Consider the following 17,970-nt stretch of genomic DNA (forward strand, 5'->3'; position numbering starts at 1 on the left):
GGGGAGGTGCAAAGGACCATCTCCCCATGTAAACATGTTTGGTTTTTTTCCTGAAAAGCAAATGGTTTTGATTAAAAGCTTGTCCTGGCTCTTATCATCACAATGCTGCTTAGTTATTTTGTGGGTAATCTTTTATTGCAAAAGCTTTTATTTTCTTTATGCACTTACAAACGAAAACCAAATCTTTGCATGCCTCCTGAACAGGAATGATAAAGCCTTTCTCCCTGGTTTTTAAGTCCCTGTTAAAGAAAAGAGTGTACCCTGCTAGCAACGTGAAATTAAATAAAGTTTAAACCAGCAGCGCCAGGAGATAGCACTAGGTAGAAATCAGCAATGCTTAGTCACTCTGGAAATTTATAACATGTTTCCGGCTTTAGGAGTCACTCTCGCAAGGGCCTGCGATCTCTCCTGTCGGAGATCTCTGCTTTCGGAGATCTCTGCCTTCAGAGATCTCTGCCTTCGGAGATCTCTGCCTTCGGAGATCTCTGCCTTCGGAGATCTCTGCCTTCGGAGATCTCTGCCTTCGGAGATCTCTGCCTTCAGAGATCTCCCCTCTCTCACCCGCAGGATGCTCAGAGCAGAAGCACCCAGCAGAATCTCCCCGGGAACAAACGGTGTGTGGGGTTTTGTGCCCACAAAAGAAAGTTTGAAGTCGATGCAAATTGAATTTTCTAAATATATCTCGCAGGGAAAACGAGGGGATTCATTTTTAAAGCACACAACGGCCCTGGCCAGAAACGTACCCTCCTGGGAGGAATCCAGCTCAATGCCCTTGGCTGCAGTGAAGCAACCACACGAGCAAAACCGGTCATGGCCAGCGGTACCCGCAGGAAGATCATCTGTAACACCCCCACGCCCCTTCTTGTTAGTATGGAACTCACACTGACATCAGCTAAACAAAAAGCAATGAAGAGCAAAAGTGTTCTGCACCCTCCAACCAGGGCTAACGACAGCATCTCTGAAACCCCACGCCACTCCTGCTTTGGTGTTTAGTAGTCCAGCGTTTCTTAGGACCAGGACGAAGATCTTGGTTTTGCAATCTAGTAGTTTTATTTTGAGTGTCTAAGAGTTCAAATACAGGGGGTCTGTATCCAAAAGGCACCTTGGCTACTTGTGAATTATGAATTCACCGAGTTTGGAGAAAGCACACAGCAGCTCGCAGACATACATGCTTATGGACTGTTTGACATTTTTCTTGTCTATTTATATTTGCAGCTTACTCTCTTAGTTTTCGTGACAACCAAATGCACTCACAGCCACCTTTATCCTTTGAAGCTTTACAATCCAGAAGAATTACTACCAGTTTCAGTAAAAGAAGTAACCACCAACTAACACCAGAATCTTTCCAGGAGAGAAAGTAGTGAGACTTGGGTTTGTGTAGCAGTGGTGTGAAAGAAAACTTGGAACGAAGAGGAAATTCCAGAACAAACATGGTTAAATTGTCTCCTCTATAAATAATTATACAAAAATCCACAAAGATTTTCATGTGCTGCTGATTGCTCTAAGTACTGCCGCCACTCAACTGAGTCCATAGGCTGTCATAATCAATAGCTTAGGAAACAGTATATCCTTACTCTGACTTTACTCCTCCCCCCCAAAGCATCCAGTGCCTCTAGTTATCAATCACCATCATCCGCTGCTTTTTACTCCGGGTTTTTTCATTCCCACCAGCTGGCCTGACCTAAGGCTCTTCAGTCTTGCGGGAAAGAAGGCTGGGGGGGGAAGCATTTTGCTTTACTACTGTTTCGATATATTCTGCACCTTTTTATTTTCTTCCTCACGAAGAAGCATTTGCTTGCTACCCACCCCCTTTTATGTGACTTTTAGTAAATTTATTTATTAAGAAGTTGTAAAAGAGTGGTCATTGCAGAGAAAAAATACAGAAAAGAGGATGAGGGTGTATGATAAACAGCTGTTCTTTCCAAGCAGATTGCTGCATGCACTAAAAATACGCACAACCCAAAATCTCCAGATGAGGGACAAGGACAGAAGGACATGCAGTGGACTGGGCTTAGAATAAAATGTGATACAGCCTTCAGGATTCTGGCAAATTTTGTTTATATATGTAGTCCTTAATCGAAGCATTTATAAGAACCTGGGAAAAGCCAGCAGTGTACAAGTTAACATTTTAAAAAGAAGAAATGTGCATTCATGTAAAAAACCCTGTATGAACCCTGTTTTCTTTCCCCAGTCTAAGACTTTTTTAAAGAAACTCAAATTCAAAATATTTGTTTTTTCTCTTCCTTTAATATTTGTGCTTTTCTACTGCTGCTGGTAAAAATTCTTGGAAACAGCTTCTCCACCCTTCTGCAAGGATGAACGCTAGGGAAAAGTCACCTGCACAGAGCACTGAGCAAAACTGCACTGGGAAGAAGTGAACGTATCTAGCTGGCTAAAGCGCTGCAAGTATTAGATAGCGTACGCAGCTGCGCTGGTCCTGCTGAATCTTCCCGGAGTCCAGGAAGGTGTCCCTCAGCGTGGGCTCAGGTAAGCTGGAGGGTGCACAGCGAGAAGCCGGGTCAGTCGCAGGCTCCTGCAAACCAGGATCTTCTGGGCGGAATGAAGGACGGTAAAGGACCTAAGCAACAGGTGAGGGCAAACGTAACGGCCCCCAAGATATTTATCCCGTCATTCTGTGACACTGAGAGACGGGAGCAGCCTGTCTGTGTCACAGAAAGCACCGAGCGGCTCACGGCGTAAGACAAGGAGTTGATGATAAATGTTGGCTCTTGGTTAGAGGGCTCCTTGTTGTAAGAGCACTTGTGAGTAGTGGTGAGTGGGCACTGAAGCAATCAGCAGCTCATTTTAACTAAGCAGGCTGAAATTTAGAGCTTTGTGCCTCAATCTCTTCTGGATTGCTTAAATCATGAACATTTGTGATATTTTTGTATTCTTTTTCTGCATCCACAGTTATTTAAAAGCATTTTAAAACAGGAACTAAGTTCACAAAGTGGGCTGACATTTTGCGCACCCTGAGCGATTCTCATTTTACGTGAGCTGGCTCACTTCGGGTTCACATCGGAGCTGCCCGTGAGTAACAGGCTCAGGATTACAATCGTTACGGAGACAAACACACAGTTTTAGCATCCACATCAGCTTAAGTAAGCAAAGCAGGTATCTGCTCCAAACTGTATTGATTTTAACGATAAGGGCCTTAAACTACTCCATCTTCCCGTTATCTATTTTATCCTTTCACGCAGGAGCATTTCTTCCCTGTCAGCTACAGATTTGTAAATGGTTTTGTCAGAAGTGTGGTTTTCCATCCTCAGCTCAGTTTTTGTGTGCATCCAAATACGCCTCCTGTTTGCTAACTGGTAACAACATTAAGACTGCATTTCTCATTTAAGTTAGGTCTGAAACAGTAACTTATATTTGAATTGTACTCGATTTGAAGTTCGTGAAACTCCCAACTTGGATTGCTCATCTTGAATCCATTTTTGGGTTTAAGCTTCAAAGAACGTTACAAACGTTAGCTAACATTATCAAAAGCCTGTTAATTCCACGTAATATCCCTCGCCCACACCCCCACCTAGAGCCTGCTCTACCAGCATTTCTGTAACGTGCCTACCAGGTTTTTACTCTTCTTCCTCCTCAGCAGACTCCCAAACCATCTCCCGCTCTCACTCCCCTCTTAAATACCGATAACCACTGAGTTTACAGCTTGGAATCGCGCTCTTTACCCACCGCTGTCAACTGGTAACGTAAACTTTCTACCCTTCTGATGGCAAGGAAATACCCACCGCTGGTTTCCATTTGTCTCACTGTGTTTTGTTAAGAGAACCTATGTTTCACACCAGGTGCTAACCGTTCACACGACCTTCCCCACCACAAAAGGAGTCAAGGACTGGAAGATCACCTGAGTGCAGGGGTTTGGGATCATTTCAGGGACGCCGCAGCAGAGCTGCTGAACAGACGAATCCCTCGGTCGCTTCCATGCAGGGCTGCCACTACACACTGTCCTCTGGCCAACCCACCCCAGCATCTCTTGAAGTGGTGAGCTGAGCACAGCAGCCTAGTGATCGCCAAAGTCATTACCTGGTCGTTAACGTGACACACGGCTAGATTCTGTTCATCACAGGAGCAGGCCACGCGGATGTACTTCAGCCAGTTCCCAGCTCCACTCTGGCTAGCATCAATACAGAATTTCTCATTTCCCAGGTCATCGGCAATCTGTAGAACAGGAGAAGAAGAAACACATGGGTGATCTGAAAGCAAACGATAGCTACAGAGAGAATAAAGAAAGGAGAATTATTTGCAATGCAGGATTCCAAACCAGAAATAGAAAGGAGAAAGCTGGATGGCGTACGCGATTAATAGAGAGACATATGAAATCAGCTTCTATGCATAATCTGAAGTTCCTGGTTAGCAGAACCGCCAAGGACGTACATCGGAGCTGCCCGTGAGTAACAGGCTCAGGATTACAATCGCTACAGAGACAAACACACAGTTCTAGCATCCACACCAGCTTAAGTACGCAAAGTAAGTATCTGCTCCAAACTGTATTGATTTTAACGATAAAGGCCTTAAACTACTCCATCTTCACGTTATCTATTTTATCCTTTCATGCAGGAGCATTTCTTGTTATAAATATAAAATTACATTCCTTTTTTTCCTAAACTTTCAAAACAGGTCGCTTTCCACAGCGCTGTGAAATTGTATTTTAAAAAATGCTATAACAAATGATGCTTTCATTTATATATCTACGAGACCAGAAATTCACTGACACTAGAGGATCTGTGTGGCTGAAGATGAGATAAAATTTGGCTAGTGTGCAAAAGAAGGATCCTTCCAAATAAAAACCCTCAAATACTTAAAAGTCCAGGTGTAGGAAAAAGGGTTAATTAAAGGGTTGTGGTCTAAAGAAAATCACTGTTTTACCAGGAAGAGACTTAGCACTTTTTCTTTCTTAAGACAGTAAAGTAAGTTCGATGACACAGAGAGAAAAGATGCTCAGCCTTCCACACCAATGTTTGTGATGATCCATTTTGCAACTCACTCAAAAAAGCACATTTTAAAAATTGCACAGGACACCACCAACACGAGGAAAAGCCCACTGAGTCCTAAGGCTGGCAAGACTATATTCTGCTCATAGTGGGCCTCCTTATTACAGAAACTCCTTTTTTCCCTAGACTTAGATTTCCCTCTACCCCTACCAGACCCTGTGTCATTGCAAATTACTTCAGTCATCAAAAACTCTTTAACATGCTTTTCCTAGCAATTAATTCTCCCAAAATCTCACGGGATACGATAATACTTTCCCATCTATTTCAAGACAGAGAAAAAAGAAAAGGTAGGAACAAAGGAAAGGAAAAATTAAAACACAGCGATGACAGCGACAAATCAAGTCTAAGGTCAGGCTGAGAAATGTCGGGGCGACGCCGTCAGCTGGGGCTCTCGCTGCCCAGCTCCCAGCACCCGCGGCGCGCCAGGACCCCGCCGGCAGCGGCCCGCGCCGGCCGCCCGGCCAGGCAGCGTCACCGCGACAGCTCCCGCCGCTCCGCACCGGCGCGGACGTACCCCGGCCTCTCGCCGCCAGCGCTAAGCCTTTTCTTTTGTCAAGCTACGTGTACTAAAATGAACGAAGGGAACAGCATGCCGTTAGTATTTGGCTTCTTCCTTCCTAATCAAAATACAGCACTGAAGCTTCAGTGAAACACTGCATTTTCTCCCACATCATGTTTGTTTGGGACAGAACTGGTGAGAGAAGCAACCCTCCCTGCGCTCAGTTCCATTAATCCCCTGCTCGGGAACACTCTAGCAGTTGCTTACCAATTAGACTTCAGTAGATGTAGCTAAATGGACAGGCCCTGTCTCTAACAACAGTAAAGCGCAGAAAGTCACCGAGCTGCACTAGAATATTGCACAAAAGTATTTTAAACGAAAACTATGCGCAGCAGCACCATGCACCCAAATTGTCCTTTAGTTTTATAACACGCTTGTGAGGGATTCCTAATAAACTCACTTTATAGCTCAAGAAGCGAGACAAAGGGATGACCACTAAACACCTGGAGTATTCTTGCACGCTCCTGTGTTTCCAGGTTATTCCTCCACCTGGCGCTGGCGGCAGCTCTGCGGATTAGACCCCTAGGTCTCAAGTTGGGCATTCAAAGATAACGAGGAGCACGCAATTAGCGGCCACTTCAGGCAAGTTTGGCTTCAATGACTTCCTCAGAACACAGTAGCAGAAGCACTGACGGAGTTTAGTTTTCAATCCAGCTGTCTTGGCCACGGAACATCATCCTTCCCCTCGGAGAGAAACCCTGCCTTGTTCATGCCTCGCATTCCAGCTTCCTGAGTAAATAAAACGGGAGTTGCACAGGCAACGTCCTTTGCCACACTGCCCCAGTTAATGTCTAGAGCAGATCTACCTACTCAGGTTCTGTAAATGGAAGAGAGCTCCCCTGTCCAAACCAATATGTAATTCACAAGTCAAAAACCGCATTGCAAGACGTTTTCTGCTGGCAATGCTGTTAAAATTATATTAGCAAATTCTGGTTTATGTGAGCTGATTCTCAGTCATTTGTTTCCTTTTTGTCTCGTTCGTTTTGTTTTTAAAGCAAACTCTAGCAGCAGCAATCCCTCCTTGTGCTTTCAGACGTCGCGCACGTGGCTCAGCGCCGCAGGTTTCCTGATGCACGCAGCGAAGCCGGCAGCCGCGCAGGCGCCGCGGCAGCAGCCAGTCCCCGGCCCCGCAGCAGCTCGCGGGCTCTCTGCCCCCGAGCCCCAGAGGCTCTGCGGTGGAGAAGAGGGTAAATGATGCAGATGCAGGCGCTCAGGAGGACTGCAGGGCACTAAACACAAATCTGTTGCCCATTTCCAGGAATTTCACCCTGTGCCACCTAGTTCATCCCAAGTTATCCAGCCTTGTCTCTGAACCCCAGTCCCAAGCATTTTGCCAGACAGCTCTAACTTTCAGGACTCAGATTTTTTTTCTCCAAATCCCAGGTTCCTTGCCCATCAGCCCTAGCATCTTTTCCCTGTCTTGCCCCAATACATATTCCCGAGCCTGCAAACCTCTCCTCTTGCACCCTCCATGCCCGTCCCCTCGCCAGGATAAGCCTCGGTCCCCGCTCCTCCTGCGCAGTCTCTCTCCTCCCTCCTTCCCACCTGCACTGCACCTGGCACGGGTCTCCTCGCTTGCAAAGCCCTGGCCCGCTCCCCACACCCTCCGCTCCCCACAGCCCCGCCGAGCCACTCGCACGCAGTCCCATCACTTCTCATCACTCACTGGTTAAACAACTCCACCCCAGCCCTCCCCGGCTTTGCTCTTCATCTCCTGGTTGCCTTCTCCACCATCACCAGGGCCTCTCCTGATTCCTTCTCCCACAATAAACACAGTTCCCTTTTCCAATGGGAAGAAGGAAGGGAGCAGAGGAATTTCCCTAGGCAAGTGAGTCTCAGATCATTAAAACGTGTTACTGAACGTAGCCATGAGCTGAACCCAACAGCATGAGCTAGCCATTTCACAGCCAGGAGCCCTGGGGTTTTCAGCTCCCCACGTTTAAAAGACGAGCTGCTGCACCTTGTGCTGGCCGCGGGTTCTCGGTGGCCCTCGAGCGCCGGAGCCCTTCCCCTGCCTTGCCCCACGCTGGCCCCGCGGCTGCGACGGCGTGAACTCCTGTGGCGAGGGCGACGTCGGGGGAACAGCGGGTCCGACCACGAGCACCGTTTCCACAGTGAACACGTAAAACTGTACACTTGCAATTAATCCTCCATCGGCCAGAAGGGAGCAGGACGGCCGAGGTCAGGTCTCACACCAAAGTAAAGGACGATGTGAAAACCCCGTCAGGAACCACCAATTTATGTCCGATGTTAAATACACATGTGAATCAAATCGAAGACATATCGCATGCAAAGGGATCTGGGGAGCGTTTGTGCTTTTTTACTGTAGATACTCCCCTCAAAATTGCTTGCATTTGTTCAGGCACCTGAAGTTTTTAGGAGAACCACCCGGAGGTGCTGAATTTGCTCTTCAGCAATTTGGAGGGGGAGGGAGACCCCAGCAAAGCCCCTGCTCTTCCCTAAGCAGACTCCGTCTCAATAACTGGTACTTTCTAATGCCCTTGTTTACCTCCCCTTGAGCTCCACTCGTAACAGCAAAGGCCTGATACACAGCGGTAATGTCACAGGAAGCCAATTTAAGGCAGTTTGGACTTTGCAAGGAAAAAAACAACAAAAAATAGCATTCTTAACGTGGGTTGAAAAACTCTGCCGAGTTTACTCAAGCTAAAATAACAATAACTTCTGTTTTATCTCAGGGAACCCCTAGGAACATGGAGGCTGACTAAAGCTGTTGACTGTTGCTGAGATTAAAGTACTTGTCTCGGCCTTACTGACCCCAAATTAGCTAACGAAGCGGAACAGCCAGGCCAGCACCTTGGGGGGCAGGAGGGGGACACACCTAGGCAGAAAGTGATAACAGCTCCCAAGGACATCGGCTGGAAACCAAACCCGAGATGAATCATCAATGTTCAGCTGTTGACCTGAAGCCACTTTGGGTATATAGCATGTATTTTTTAATAGTTTGAATAAGCAGCAGCCCGCTAACCTCCCAGTACCGTTCATTTATACAGCAGCAATCAGTGAAATTAAGTCACCCTGGGAATACAATATGGCAACCTCCAGGACTACACAAATAGCCTATTTTGTTTCAGAGCTGTATCTTCCAGATACCCTGTTTCATATTCTAGAATTGCTTTGTTGAAGACACTCAGATAGCTCTGGGAAAACCCAGAATTCAGCTCAAATTCATCAACTGTTTCGCAGGGTCCCTGCACAAGGCTCAACAGCTCTGCTTCAGAATGAGGTCCTGTCTTAGCTAGAAATCACCTGAAACTCTGTGGTTTTATCTGAGTGGAGCTTTAAAACCCAAACAGGGGGTGTGAAATCTCACAGATCAAAATGAGGGGAAAAAAAAAAAGAGTTGTATGAAACCCTGAGAACTGAAGCCCGTTTTTCACACACACACTCGCTCCACTCCACAAATAGAACAAGCCATCACGAACCAAGGCCCAGCAGCATCACTGCACGGTATTTTGCGTATTACTATCCCTTATCGAACGGCATGCTTCTGTTGTTATCACTAAGGAACCTTTCAGATCGGAACGGCTGGAAAACAAAATAAATGTTACGGAGGTAAAGTGGACAGAGTATCACCAGCGATACAGCTGCTGAACAGCAGTAAGTTATCACTTGCCAGCTGAACCACAGTGAAGCAATTATGCGAGTTCTCCTATCCCATTACACAGATTAGTAAACGGCATTATTTTTAACTAGGGAATTCCCGAGGAAGCGTGCGGGCAGCCCACTGATGAGAGGCTACAGCCAAGCTGAAACAATATCATTGCATTTGAGCAGATGGGCAGACCCCGAGATAGCAATCGTGGCATCTGCACCTGGAGCCGGCCAGTTCTTCCACTGCCACCCGTAGCGTAGATGGAGGAGCAGAAACTCCTTCAAAACTGTACATTTTAGGTGTGCTACCTTTTATGCACGCCAGAGAGACCTGGCTCTGACTTCCACTTCTTCCATGTGCTGCAGTTTCACTCACTAATTCCGAGGAAGACACACGCCTCAGGAGCGAATAAAAATCAAGCACAATGGGACCTAATGACAGGGAACAGATTATAGCCAAGTTGTACAGGCTGGTCTACAGTTTTACTGGGTGTAAACCCTTGCAAGTCTAGAATTATCTAGCTTTCTAATTTTCACAGAACATTATCTGCCTGATTAATAATAGCATTTTTTTCTGTGTGCCCACGATCCAGGAGCAAACAAAGGTAAGTATAGGTTAAACTACTAGTTATTTAGTCCCTGGCAGTTAGGTATTCATTAGATACTTGCAATTTATCGCAGGCACAAAAATAAAAGCAAGATACTATCTACAAGAACACAGGCTAGTCTTATAAATCCTGCCTTTAAATGACAATTGTTCCATAAAAATATCAGTATTTGCAAACACATAGTATATGCCTTTCCCCTACAGCTGAAGTGAGAAACAGAGGTGATATCTCCAAGGTTGGCAAATACCTTTAAATGTTCATTTACTAGGATGCTTCAGTATTTGTCTAACAAAGTGTCAAACTGTCTGGAGAGGACGATTTTTCTCAGGCTCGGTGAGATACAGTATGCGTAATCCGCCGATCCCCCAAGGCGCTGCAGGACCAGTTACACAGCAGGGGCATTCTCGAGTGAGTCCGGCTCTTTGTGGTTGACACCTCTAATTAAAGATCAAGTTCACACGCTCACGCTCTTTTCTGAGGTTCTATATGAAAGTTATATCACAAATTAACAAACACTGAGAAATCCAATAGTAATCACAGATTACCATCTGCAGTATATATTTTTTTGCCAGATGTGCACACACAGAATAGTCTCCTTAAGTCCCTCTTCCCCCCACCTTAAAAAACTCCGGAAAAAACAAACCGAAATCTTTTACCACATCTTCTTCCAGTTTAGACCAGAAGGAAATCAGAAATTTCCTCTGCTGAAATTCTCCAAACCAACTGTCTACAAGTCATTGTCAGTAACAAAAAAGATTTTCTGTTTGAAGGCTTGCTTTTGGAATGCACATAAATCATCCATTTTTTGGTACGTTTTTTAGAAGAAGCATGACCAGCACTAAGAGATAACTGGTGCTCTGAAGAAGCCCAAATGGAGACAGAAAAGGGAGGCAAATGGTATCATCTACGGGTAAATTAAAGACAGCAAACGGAAGCACAGAGGGATTCATCCGCAGCAGCCTGCTGGAAGGCTCAATTCACCACAGCCACCTGATTTGGGATGTACCCATTAAAACAGTCATAGGTAGCGCTATTAAAGCAACTGGTTATTCACAGTTAAGACCAGAACTAAATTCATCTCTATCAAGGACTAATCAGTGCCTTTAATCATAAGACCATTCATCCATAGGCATCCCTGTTTTCCTGGACAGGTGAAGGCTGACGTCAGATATTTAGCACCAACAGCAAAAAAAAAAATGCCACAGGAAGAAAAAAGGCAACAGAAAATCCCGTGTAATTAGCAGGAATCTGACTTGGTGGAGTTGAAATTTAATAGCTGTACTGCTGCTTGTGCTTTGCGCTCAGGGGAGCTCCGAAAGCAGTGAGGTAGCAGAGAGGTCTCTCCGATGGATAATCGCTTAGACGTTAAAAGAAGTTAACAGAGAAAAGGACAGGGGAAAAAAGGGGGGAAGATAAGGGAGGGGAGAAAAAGAGAAAAGACATTTATAATTAGTAATCGGTAACATTTTTGCAAGTCTAAAACTATTACGTGCTGATATTCCAGTCGGCTGCAGGGCAATGCGCTTTACCTCCTTGCTTGTCTAAGGTCTGCAGTACGGTAGCATTGCCCCACAAAGCTGTGTTCAGTGCCAGAACACATTTTGTCCGTCTTACCTCTCCCCCAAGCTAAACTACAGACATGTGCAACTTGTCGATCTGCTGGAAAAGTAAGCTTTCATCTGGATTGCAGCCTGTGGGCATTCCCATAAAGTTAATTATTGTGGGAGCACTTCCTTTGCATCTCCCTCTGATCAGTCTTCCATTTTACCCCACCCACCCAATCATGGACTTCTCATTGCTTTTTCTTCATTGAACATGCCAAAAACTAAGGTCATCTTTTTTCCCTCTGCTGCAGATGGCGAGTTCAGTATATACTTTTATTTATTAACCCGAGGCACCTCCCATCACTTTTCTCTTCAAATCCAACAGTTCATCCAAGTACTCTCAACTCCACTCCCCCTCCTTGCCAGTAACAGTGCCACGATTTTGCCTTGCTGAGATGTTTGCTGTCCTTCCCTGCATGCTATCCTTTCCCCACTCCGAAGTCCTCATCCGCGTCGGTCTATCTGGTTAAAACAAACGCACCTTCGTGTTCATTTGGACTGCAGGGGTTTCGACTGGCCCATCGCAGAGACACGAATTTTGGATCCAGACCCAGAATGCTGGCTGTGGTTGTGGTTCAGACTCATCTCTATCCAGCCAAAAGGAAATTGTTGTCATGTTCCAGGACTCACTTTGCAGCTTCATCTGCTGTCTGCTGAACAGCATTCAGGATTCGAATCCAAAAGGCTCATTGATCTTGCAAAGGCTCTGTTTCATAATTTATTAACATCAGAAATGCTGAGTTATGAAGCAAAAGTTATGGAAAAATTCTCTTGAACGTTTACAATTTTTTTTGCACATCATTTGAGGTTTCCTGCTTCTCTAATTTGTGGGCTCTCTGTTGGGTTGTTTCTTTCACGTTCTAATGGGCAGCGTCCAACGTTTGGCCTCCGCAGAGGTGTGCTGTAGGACTGGAATGCCTAGGGATCTGTCGTCAGTTAGCTTAATGGATTCCTAGTGTGCATGAAGAAACGAAGCAACCATGAGTTTGCCATCAGTGACCCAGCGTCCTGTTGCTATAACATCCCTCCCCAGAAGCCGAAAGTGTAATAAACCTTCTCATCCCATAGTTGCAGGATCTGCCTTTGACAGTTTGGCTGATGTACGCATTTTACTTGGCAGCAGTTAGAGGGAGATTTTTCCTTTTTTTTTCCTTTTTGCTTTAATGACCCACAAGCTGATTTAGAGCAATAAACTGTTGCCATGAAGTTTTGTTGTGTTTCTTTTAAATAAAGGGGAGGGAGGGACTGCTACAATTTATGACTTTCAGAAGTAACTGAAACAGAAAGTCCATTCTTGCCACAAAATGAAGAGAAAAAGACTTCATCCAGAGAAACACCTCTGTCAATGTGTAGACACGAAGCCTAGATGAACTCATAAATTCAGCACTCTGCCTGCAATTAAGCAGGCTTCCTGGTGATTTGACAAAGAGTTAATGAGAAACGTGTCAGACAAAAACAGGTCATAGCACTGAAAACTGATGGGAAGAGCAGCTGAGCCAAACCCAACTTGTTTGCTGCCCCCAGCTTAGGGCCACAGCAAAAGCTCTAAGTATATTCAGCGAGAACTACTTTTCTTTGTGTAAATTCCTTATCCAAACGTAAGGTCCTCCAGCACAGCCTGGAGCCAGCTCCCCATCCCCAGAAATGCCAGATGATAAGGAGAGAAAATGCTATTCCCTGAAAGCCTCTACCTGTGCTTTAACTTACGTGTGTGCGATAGACCTCTCGCCATCACCCCGGGCAAGCTACTCGGGCCCTCCTCTTCAAAACGCTCGCGCACGCCCACGGACGCGTGTAGGTGGGTAGTCCAGGGGACTGCAGGGACCCCTCCTGGGAGTAAAGTTCTCAGTGCTATTAAATGACTGCCGATCAGAAAGCTTAATTCAGCTGCGACTGACTTTCCGGCTCCGTGAACTGGCTGCGTGGCCATCCTCGGGAGCGTCCTCCGTGCCCACATTCACCCCTGTTCGCAAGCAGACTTTCAGATTTTCAGCAGAATGGCAGCACGCACGGAAACCACGGGCTCCGTGACAAAAGCCCAGCATATCGAAACGCTGGGGAAGCTCCGAGGAGAGAAAAAGAAATCTTTATGGATCTCCTCCTCTCAAACAAGCACGTTGCTGTCTCACCAGTACTGAGACAGAGTGGGGAGATCCACGGGCGAGAGGCAACCCAGCCGGAGAGCGCTGGGGCAGGCAGATCTGCGATGCCGGGCAGAGGCAGGAGCAACCGCTGCCGAGCCCGGTGCCGCTGCCAGCTCTGGGATGTAGCGCACCGCTGTAGCCGACGGGAGAGAGACTGATTCAGGTTTTTAAAAGAACAAATGTTTTTGAACTTTCACTCCCACTCAAGCCACACGTCTGGAGTGGAAATTTTCCACTGGTGTATGCGTTTCTGAGTTTGCTGTTGTGCTACCGTATTATCTGGTTTCATGAAGGATCTGAGGGAAAAATATCAGCAAGCTGCAGGGAAGGCTGCTACTGAGACATACTTCTGTCATGGAAAAATAACCTCCTCATTCTTTTTTCCACCACATCTAAAGAACACGAGAAATCACAGGAAACAAGGCTGTTTTCTACCAAAACGTCCTGTTCGATTTCCAAAGCAGAGGAGTCTGGATAGCTCACACAAGCTTTGCAAGCGAGGCTGAATTTCTTGAGCGTGTTTGAATCCAACTGAGCCTTTTGAAGGTCTGCCCATTATTAACTGCTATTCTCTTACATACCAGCACAGAGCAGCCAGCGAGTGTTTCCTATGTGTCAGTTAGCTTTGCATGAGGATAAAAAGCCTGCAAAATTGCAGTGTCATCGATGTGTCTTTCAAGCACAGCAGATTCATTCCAGCTGAACGTACACCAGACCTGACCATCAATAGAAAGCCTCGCAGGAGAAACCAACAGCAGCAATAATTACATGGTACGCCATTTACAGAGCTCGTTAAATACGATCTCCATGAAAGCATCTCCTGCTCTGCGGAGCAGCTTGATGCAACAGGCACCACAGTGTTTCTGACGCCGCACTGATTACACAGCAGAGCAAGTTCTGTGCAAAGGGGCGAGGAGGAGAAGCCAAGAACTCGTGAGAAAAATCGACACTGGCTCTGCTTTCCCTCTCGCGTACACACCACTCCTCAGATTCTTGCTTCGGAGGTGTAGTTTTGCTACCCAGAAGACAACCCCGAATAACACAGGATGCCGAAGAAGGTGCTACCACCGCCAGCTCCTGTTGAAGCATGAAACCAATTCCACCCCCTTGTATTTCTCTCCCACCCTCGTTCTCTTTGAGGGCAATCAGCTAAGCTTGCACAGCAACATCTAATCACCACGCAGAAAAACACAAAGTAAAAAATGTCAAAACAGAAGACGACTTTCAAGATGATGGCAGGCATTTATCTCAACAAAAGCTCATTTTTCACTAGTAACGTAATTCATACCACACTGATTTAAATTAAACAGTAAACCGTAAAAAATTATGCTTGAATCAAATCACAGGGTTGCCTCAGATATTGTACACACAAGTCAAGAAAGGGATTTCCAGTTCTTTGCAATATACAGACGCAAAAACTTTGAAGTTTTCCTCCCCCCTGAAAGAGTTCAAGACATCACACTTTTGTACAATTCTACTTCATTTTGCCTCATTTTAAAAAATCATAATTAGTAAAGTTCTATAAACTTAGTAGATGAAAAATACATGGGAACTGGAGAGAAGTCTTCATCTGACAAACAACAGACAGAGACTACGTGCAGGCAGATGAGGATTTAGGGTTTCAGGACATTTCATTTCACTTACTTGGGAAGAGGGAGCAGAAGCAAGAAGTACAGCAGTGCTGAACTCCCAGTGCCTGTTGCAAGGGGACTCGCCAGTGTCTTAGCTTCTGCGAGACACAGAATGCTGTCGGGTATGATTAGCCAGGTAGTATTTCAAAAGGAAGATGTGGTGCTAAAATGGCTCTCCCGAAGGAAAGCGTGCCAGTCAGCCACGGGGAAGGAAGACCAGAGCAGCACTCCCGGCAAAAGGGAGCAAACGCAGGCCAGAAGCTGAACAGAACCTTATTGTAGTAAGTGGGGAACAATTTCTGGCGGTAATTTCTCCAGGAGTCCTCTCACCACTTGAGACACAGCTCCCCAAACAGCTCTCCTCAGCCTTTTGCCCCCAGTGCTCCAGCTAAATGAGCTTTGCTGTTTTCCAGAAGTGAACAATTCCCACAATCCAGCTGAAGGCCCTGCAAGGCCGGACACGTAAGACTTCTTCCTACGCTTCCCTGAACGGTACACCAGTCTGTTGTACGGGACCAAAATCTCAGCAGCCCCCACCCCTGGTGCAGTGTGGAGGTTTACGACTCCAGAGTGCTCACTAAGCGAAACATCTGGCTCGGTGTTACTGCGAACAGATTTGTAAGACTTCAAGTCTTAGCCTCATTGCTCTACAACCTTGTTGTAGGCATCTCGATGATGCTCAGCCTTGAGGAATTTTGCCACTTTTAGCAGCTATGCATGCCTTTTGGAAACGGCAGATGTTGTCTTACAAACATCTGATTCCTGGTGCAAAAGTGCCAAAGAAATAGGAAGGTGCCCAAGGAAGCCCACCCGCTCCCCTTCTGATCGCCTTTGCTTATTGCCTGCCCGGTGGTTGTGGTCCCTCGGCAGCCCGAGTGGTGCGGCACGGTGGAGATGCCACTTCCACCCAGGTCCTGCGTTAGAAATATTCACTTACGCGCTGCTGAGGACCGAAAACGAACGATTCTCCGCAGAACTCTGAGCTAAAGTGAACAGTACAACACCCTCAGGTACAGGGCAATGCGTGCCGTCCAAAGCAGTTAATTTTTGCAAATTCTGCAAATTAGGGCCCCAAAATCACATGGTTGTCTTAAAATTCATGAGATGATAAAAATGCTGATGGATTCTTTTCACTTTTTGGTTTCCGAGTCTGTTGTCTGTAATTGATTCACCTTGGGGTTCCCCTGTGCCCAGCAATTAAGAAACCTGAGGTCCTGTACTAACCGCTTGTTTCCAGGAACTGGGGCTTTACACCGAACATTAAAAGTGGCAAGACACACATCATTTGTTACGATGAAACCAAAGAAATTGGCTCCTTCTCCTTATTCATACTCAAAGGTGCTACTGCTGTAACGAAAACGCAGCCGACCTCAAAAATAAATTCTGATCAGCTCCTTTAGGTGTGTTTTGGGTGTTGCACTAGATCAGTATGTATGGAGGTTACTGCTGCTTGTTTTAAATCATTTCTTATTACTACAACTTTATTTTAATAACGTTTTGGGAACGGAGTTGTGGAACACCACTAACATGTAGACCTCTTCAGAGTGATTTATTGAAAGCACTGAGTGCCAAAACCATTTGCCGCATTTTACACTCTGGCCAAAAAAGTAGCAGAGACTTCAAATGCCCATTCATACTGCTAATATCAATTACAAAATACCAGCCTTTTTACAGCGCTAGCAAAGTCCACTAAAGGATCTAGCGCGAGAAGATCCACGTGAAATAACATTGTCTTATGGCCTCTTACGAGCCTTTTCCTCGGGAAGAATTCAGACTGTTACCTGACGGTCCTGGCAGCTCCACTCCCTTCCCCTGCAAACCCCTCGCCCTCCGATTATACTTGATCATTAATAATATATGAAACAAATTATACCATCAATTATCCAGGTACCCCAGGGAAAGGTGAATGAATTCAGATACCTGAGGTTCTTGAAATTGCACATATTTTCCATTTAATTAATAGATTTGGGGATATATGGCCCAAGTTCAAGTAACAGGAAGATGCAGATGGCTGATGTCCAGGTAACTAAGCCCATGTCCTGTGCTATATTGGATGGATACAGCTTCTGTGTCTCCCTCCCTAAAACTGAGAAGAGAATTGTTCTTAAAGCTCAACATATGGAGTTATCCCGCCACCTGGTTTTGGTGCTTGGGCCACGTTTTGAACACCTCAGCATACCACAAATCAAACTTTCTGTCAGGGAATTAAAATTACTGGGAATCGAAAGTGCAGGGAATCAAAATTACTGGCAGGGTAGGCTATAAGCAGCGTAACAAGACCGAGCTGTTAAATCTCTCCAGAGGTAGGAAAGGAGATAAGGTTTTATTCTGTCCATGGCTGGTGCCAGTTACACCCGTGCAAGGACAAACACCGTGTTGGTCCCACTTCTGTCTTCGCCCACAGCTTCTGCCCGACGTGCAGAAGCACCTACGCACGAGCGCCCTGCCTTAGGCACTGCCGAAACAAGGCTCAAGTTGGCCATGACCGACCGGCACTGGGCACAGCTGGGAAAGAAGGGCACCACCGTCAAAAAAGCTGCCAAAGGTGCGGTTCAGAGCAGCAAAGCAAGGAAAAGAGGGCAAGCCCAAGACAGACAGCTGTCATGCTCTTCTAGCACAAAATTTCCCAACAACGGTATGCCTAATACAGAGGATTATTATCCCTCCTTCCTTTTCATGTCAGCATATATAATGGCAATCAAGCGGTCTAGGAATATTTGTCTGGAAGTGTATACTTTTCCACATACTAGCTCTAAATGCCTTGAATTTGCAGGCCAAAAGGGTGCATATTACCATAGCTTTAGCCATG

At 46.0% G+C, this 17,970-nt stretch overlaps 1 protein-coding gene across 2 annotated transcripts in view; it reads right to left on the reverse strand.

Moving 5' to 3' along the window:
- Positions 1–17,970, reverse strand: part of PRDM16 (PR/SET domain 16) — a gene marked incomplete at both ends in the record, with an annotated part of 340,471 nt that overhangs the window by 47,303 nt on the left and 275,198 nt on the right. For both annotated transcript variants that reach the window (XM_082328865.1, XM_082328864.1), the window contains one exon: positions 4,036–4,170. In XM_082328865.1, the coding sequence (XP_082184991.1) occupies positions 4,036–4,170 (135 nt within the window). The remainder of the gene's footprint in view (positions 1–4,035; positions 4,171–17,970) is intronic.

Source organism: Platalea leucorodia (genome assembly GCF_965183815.1).
Source record: "Platalea leucorodia genome assembly, chromosome: 17".
Classification (NCBI taxonomy): Eukaryota; Metazoa; Chordata; class Aves; order Pelecaniformes; family Threskiornithidae; genus Platalea; species Platalea leucorodia.